Source organism: Colobus angolensis, unplaced genomic scaffold (genome assembly GCF_000951035.1).
Source record: "Colobus angolensis palliatus isolate OR3802 unplaced genomic scaffold, Cang.pa_1.0 Scaffold50, whole genome shotgun sequence".
NCBI classification, from domain to species: Eukaryota; Metazoa; Chordata; class Mammalia; order Primates; family Cercopithecidae; genus Colobus; species Colobus angolensis.
The window spans coordinates 1296362-1302810 of NW_012118488.1; the positions used below are offsets into that span (position 1 = coordinate 1296362).

The 6449-nt window shown below is 43.3% G+C and overlaps 1 protein-coding gene across 1 annotated transcript in view; it reads right to left on the bottom strand.

Moving 5' to 3' along the window:
- Positions 1 to 6449, bottom strand: part of SOCS7 (suppressor of cytokine signaling 7) — a 60564-nt gene that overhangs the window by 45844 nt on the left and 8271 nt on the right. The window contains exon 4 of the mRNA XM_011960008.1: positions 1845 to 1909. Coding sequence (XP_011815398.1) covers positions 1845 to 1909 — 65 coding nt within the window. The remainder of the gene's footprint in view (positions 1 to 1844; positions 1910 to 6449) is intronic.

Sequence of the window (6449 nt, forward strand, 5' to 3'; positions counted from 1 at the left end):
CGGGAGGCAGAACTTGCAGTGAGCTGAGATCCGGCCACTGCACTCCAGCCTGGGCGACAGAGCGAGACTCCGTCTCAAAAAAAATAAAAATAAAAATAAAAAAATTAGTCAGGTATGGTGGTGCATGCCTGTAGTCCCAGCTATTCTAGAGGCTGAGGTGGGAGGATCATTTGAGTCTAGGAAGTCGAGGCTGCAGTAAGCTGAGACTGCACCACTGCACTCCAGCCTGGGAGACAAAATGAGGCCCTGTGTCAAAAATAAACAAACAAAAGTCATCAGTGGAAGTTCTAGAAAACTGGTACCAGACTCACCACACAGCTTGGTAATTGAGAGCCTGGCTGCCCAGAGCAATGCAATGGGGCCAGACAAGCATGTTTCCTGACAGGCCAGAGCAGTCTAGACTGTTGGTAGGGCACTTAACATAAAGGATGTCATTCCAGAGGGCTGAGGCTGACCTGAACCTCAAACCACAAATGTAGGTAGCGTTCCTTTTTTTTTCAGACAGAGTCTAACTCTGTCGCTCAGGCTGGAGTGCAGTGGCAAAATCTCTGCTCACTGCAACCTCAGCCTCTTGGGTTCAAGTGATTCTCCTGCCTCAGCCTCCCGAGTAGCTGGACTACAAGGTATGCAGCACCATGCCCAGCTAATTTTTTGTATTTTTAGTAGAGACGGAGATTCACACCATGTTGGCCAGGCTGGTCTGAAACTCCTGACCTCAGGTGATCCGCTCACTTCAGCCTCCCAAAGTGCTGGGATTACAAGCCTAAGCCACTGTGACCGCGACCAGCCATGTTCCTTACTTTAAGGAGGAAACAACTATTAACTAGAAAGACACGCTATCACAACATAAGATTTTTAAATTCTGGGCTTGGATAAGAACAGAGACCTCCTTCTCCACTACAGTAGATGTCTATACAGGTACCAATTCACTTGTTTTGACAGTTCACAGCAGTCTACCCAGCTGCAGGTCTCATTGGCCTGCTTAACATTTTCCTGGAAGCATCCATGCCCAAATCATATGTCTTCCAATCACCTTTTTGAGGGACATTATATCCAAAGGAGTTTGAGATTGGGATTTTTTTTTAAAGACTTCTCAGTCACAACCAATGAGAAGTACTCAGTTTCTGAGACACGGGCAGTGTGGCAAAGCCCCACTTTTCTACAGCTTATTCACGCAGGAGCTTCACATGTGACTGACGTAATAGAAGGTCTCCATCTCTGAAAAAGCTTCCTACGAAATGAGAAGGCAGTTACCCATCATCCAAAGGAGATTCTACAGCCTTCCTAGTTTAGCAACTGCGTTCCCTGCTGCAAGAGGGCAGACTTAAATTAGATACAATAAAGAACTCTAACAGCTGCAGGAACTGCAAGCCCCTAAAAAGACAAGAGCTCATGTAATCCCCTCTGCCCAAAAAAGTCTTCAAAAATAGACCAGACAATCATGGATCATTTTTATGAGATAACCCATGAACTCCCTTGGAAGCAGAGACAGAAACTGTATGACTTCTAGAGAGTCTTTTATGCACTGTGAGCCCATAAATTTGTAATTCCTAGTTTTAATTTATATGTGATGACCCTGAACTAAGCACTGCATAACTGCTAGGGCCACCCAGGTCACCCAATTACCAACAAGCAGCCTTTACCTCCAACTATAAAGCATCCAAAGTCAAGAACACATTCCATACCATAAAAATAGCCTCATCTCAAACCCACTAAGCATGGAATGAAGGAAATAACTGCAGACACGCCTACAGCTCCCTGTGACGCATCTGCAAGTGTTTCCCAACAGGTCTCAGAATACCCCTGTTTTCAGATGTCAGAAGACAGAAAGATATTACCCTTACCTGTGAACAGGGGGCTGAAGGAGACTGGAGAAAAGGCACTTTGAGTTCTTGTCAACCTGGGTTTCCTAGGGAGTGAGAAAGCAGAGAGGGAATAGAGGGGAGAAATGAACACATACGCATTTAAGTGACCACAACACTCAGTTCCAGATGCACTGAAAAATAAAGCAAACCCTAGTCATTGTCAGCAACACTCTTGTAATAAAGCATAAAATAAAGGGGAAGAAAGAAATAATTAAGGCAATTCCTTAAATAGATTTGGCTACAGAATTCACCAGCCTACAAAGCAATGAGAAATCCCTTTGGAACTCACCATACCCAGTACATTAAAAGAGTAAAACACCTTGAGTGGTAATTAGCAAGTCCATTTCAAGAGGAAGGAAGTCTGATGCAGAGCTAACTTCCATCTGGGAGCCAAGAAAAAGGCTCTTGACCTGAACAAGCACCAGCTCAGAGCAGATTTTCCCTCTGGGCTTGCCTGTAGGATAGGTCGTTCCAAAGTGAACCAGGGAACAGATTCTGACCTGAGAATAGCACTGCAAGATGCACCATGCAGTCTTCAACCTTGAAGACCTCTGATTTCTGCACAATTGCCCCAAGGCATGAGTCAAAGCCATCAGCTACTAAGTGGGCCTCCTCAGATTAGGGGCTCTGCCTAGCACCCAAGAAGAGGGCCCATTCCTCTCTCTGAGCTGCCACTCACACGGCCCTCCCCATGACTTCTTGACGCTGTTCCAGGGAACCAGTCTGAAAACCCAGATCTTTTGGTTAATATACCAAAGATCACTTCTTACCACACTTTCAAGTGGCTTTTCAGCAATAAATGAAAGAAACTCAAAAGACTCCAACGAACACATTATGGCCAGAAGTGTGTTAAACTCAAAAAACTCACCTCAGAATGACTGAACTTGTCGAGGTGACAGAAATATAATATATGCTGGCCGAGCACAGTGTCTCACGAGGTCAGGAGATCAAGACTATCCTGACTAACACAGTGAAACCCCATCTCTACTAAAAATACAAAAACTTAGCCGGGCGTGATGGTGGGCACCTGTAATCCCAGCTACCCGGGAGGTTGAGGCAGGAGAATGGCATGAATCCGGGAGGTGGAGCTTGCAGTGAGCTGAGATCGCCCCTCTGCACTCTAGCCTGGGCGAGAGTGAGACTCCGTCTCAAAAAATAAAAATAAAAATAAAAAATAAAAAATAAAAATATGCTATATGCTGGCTGGGCACGGTGGCTCACACCTGTAATCCCAGCACTTTGGGAGGTCGAGGTGGTCAAATCACAAGGTCAGGAGTTCGAGACCAGCCTGGCCAATACGGTGAAACCCCATCTCTACTAAAAATACAAAAATTAGCTGGGTGTGGTGGTGTGCACCTGTAATCCCAGCTACTCAGGAGGCTGAGGTAGGAGAACTGCTTGAGCCTGGGAGGTGAAGGTTGCAGTGAACCAAGATCACACCACTGCATTCCAGCCTGGGTGACAGAGTGAGACCCTGTCTCAAAAATAAATAAATAAATATTTATTTATTTATTTATTTTTTATTGTTAACAATAAAACAGACTTAAAGAAAATCCTACCCCAGAATTGAGCGCCTGTCTCCTAGCATTGTAGCTGGCTCACCTTCCAAAAATACTCTTACCCAAAGGTCTAAATAGAACTTAAACTCTTTTCAACTATAAATTGCACCAATAGAGAGGGGCAAAAGCAAAGAAAATCCAAAATGAAATTCTATTTTAAGTTATTTGATTTCAGAAGATGTTTATGCATTTATGTTTTAACATCGATGTCTGAGCTTCTCAGAATTCACTTCAAACAAAATTCTAAAACCATACCATGAAGATCTTATTCAGAAAGAGCTGAAACCCTGGTCCGTCTTTCTCTTGACCTAGCTTTACATTCCCTTGGCAACCTCTTCCATACTTGAGGGGTCTGATGATCACGCTCACTATGAATATTCCACCCACAGCATCCACAGGAGAGGTGGCTACATAAAAATAAGATACGGCCACATAGTTTCTTTGCTCATAAAAGTGGCTCATGACTGCAGCTTAGTTCCAACAATCCAGAGGACTGGAATGCAATGTTAATTCCACTGGACATGAACTTTAGGACTGCTGAAGAGCTTCCAAGCTGATTTTTATTTGATAACTTGTGGGTACAACATTTAACCCAGCAAGTAGAAACCTAAAGCACTGGCCTTTCAAAAGGTTCACACCTCAGCCATTTGGCCGTTTGCCTCTTTTCAAAGGAAGCTGCATTACTCTGCCATCTGCCCATGCTGGGGACGAGTCTCTTAAGTGCCAAGCACTGAAGAACGGCAGGACCCAAATGCACACATCTTGCGGAGGCCTTCTCACTTCAGCTCATCTTCTCCCCCGCCCCCGGCATTTTGAAGAAGAAAAATCATAGTTTCTAGGATCTAGAAAAAGAAAAACATCTGAATCCAGGGAGAGCTGTTCGAGAGTGCCAGAATGGTTTTTCCTGGCAAATAAGGGGGCCTCATGGCTGGATGCTTGGAAAGGTAAAAGGTCTAAAGTCTAGGAGGCTAAAAGGCTACTAATAAATTGGCATGCTTCTTTCTCTCTTTGGGAAGACAAGCCGAACTACAAACCCAAAGCAGTATCTGTCTCAAGGATCCTGAGAGCATTCTAATGGCAGTCATTCATGAAACAACCAATCTAGATGACTATAAAAAAAACAACAACAAAGCAAGGTACTGATTAACATAAAATTGAGGATGGTGGTTACCAGGGGGAGGGATAAGATGTAATTAGAAAGCAACACTCTTCAAAGGTATTGATAACATTCTATTCATTAAGTTTAGTGAAGGGTACCTATGCTTGTATTTTATTATTATTAAAAGACATACACTTTATATATCCCCTTTTGTATACATGAACCATTTGGAATGACAAAAGGCCATTCTAAGCTGACACACTATATTTTGGAGAGCAATATAATGGAATTTCAGATAATATTTTAAACTAATCCTCTATACTACATTCCCATGTTATTTATTCTTCCCCAGATCACCTCAACAAGCATTAGGGTGCAACGTTATACCCCTGTAACTTTGCCAGTAGGCCATTTTCATCTTAGCAGCAACAAAGACTGGAGGAGTAGGGTGGGATAAAACAGCATTTGGTGGGCTGTGCTTCAGGTGACACAAAAGGACAGGGCAGAAGGCCTCAGGCAAAGGTCTTTGAGACTAGCAGTCCTTTGTGTCAGCTAAGTTACTGCCTATGCTGTAGGTAACAAAAAAACAGGATGCCTCTGTCCATTTCTACCCTGCAAATTATTAACTGTACTACAACAGATTTATGGGATAAAGGAGTTAAATGCATTAGATTAGACAGAACAACAACACATAGACGTAACCATTGGCCGGTTTTCAAATTCCTTGAAACCTAAAATAAACAGTGAAATAATAATAACCTATTTGCCCACAAGTCCCCTGTACTGATGCCCTAAGACTTACACACGTCCTTTTCTAAAGTAACTTCCAAACTAGGATGTCCAAATACCAGATTTTACGGCTCCAATGCACCTCTGCCCCTGCTGAAGCACACAGTGCCAAGACAGCCAGCCTGTGCCATTTCCAACACGTCATAAGCCAGTGTCTGTTCATGTGCTACAGGCACAAAAACCATGTGTTCATTTTTAGTTCCAATACACAGACATCTGTGCAGCAAGGTCAGATCCAAAACTCCATCATAAACCCACTAAAGAACCTATAGAGGGAACTTCCAGGGAAAAGCCAAGAGGCACGGTCCAAGGTCTAAAACCTTAGAAATGATGTTGGCAGAGAGAATGTTAAGGAGTGAGAAGCATGGCACGGGACTCAAATGGACAGAGATTTTTTTTAAGCCCAGGAGTTCATTCTAAAAGAGAGCTGCCAACCGCAACCACTTCATGGAAAAAATAGTTAAAAAGATCAACATTGTGTGGACCCAAAACCCAAACATAAAATCAGAACTTCCTCAACACACCATAAAATCATTTTGCTCTCAGCATGTCATGCTATTACTCAAAAAGACCCCTTTAGACCTAAAGACCCAAGGATACAGTGAAAAAGGTTTCTCACGTCTGCCAGGTCTGTCCACGACAGCAGGGCCCCAAACAGATGCCAAAACAGCCTGCCTCTCTTTCCAGAATTCTATCTTTCCACCCCCCACCAAATAAATAGATAGGAAACCACTATAGAACCATCCTCCACTTCTCCACCTCACTACCATGAAGACGGCCAGTAATAGCCTCATCTGTTAACCTGGTAAAAAACAAACCTTGAAAAGTGAACAAGGTACCTATTTCCAACCAAGTGTGTATTACGTGATGATTCAAAATGGTCAGATCAAATTAGATCTCTCACCAAATCCAAAGGAAGGCAATCAGTTCAACATATGAGAAACAGACATGGGAACTCCACTGGTTTTCCTGAAATAGCAATGCTAGATTACACTGAGGACCACAGGCATCAAGCCCAGCTCTTTGAATTCCAACATATGTGTGTTATAAGCCCTAGCCCAGTTCCCCAGAACAGAAACCTGATTAGTTGCTGGGCCTCTTTCTTTTCTTTCTTTCCTTTCTTTCTTTCCTTCCTTT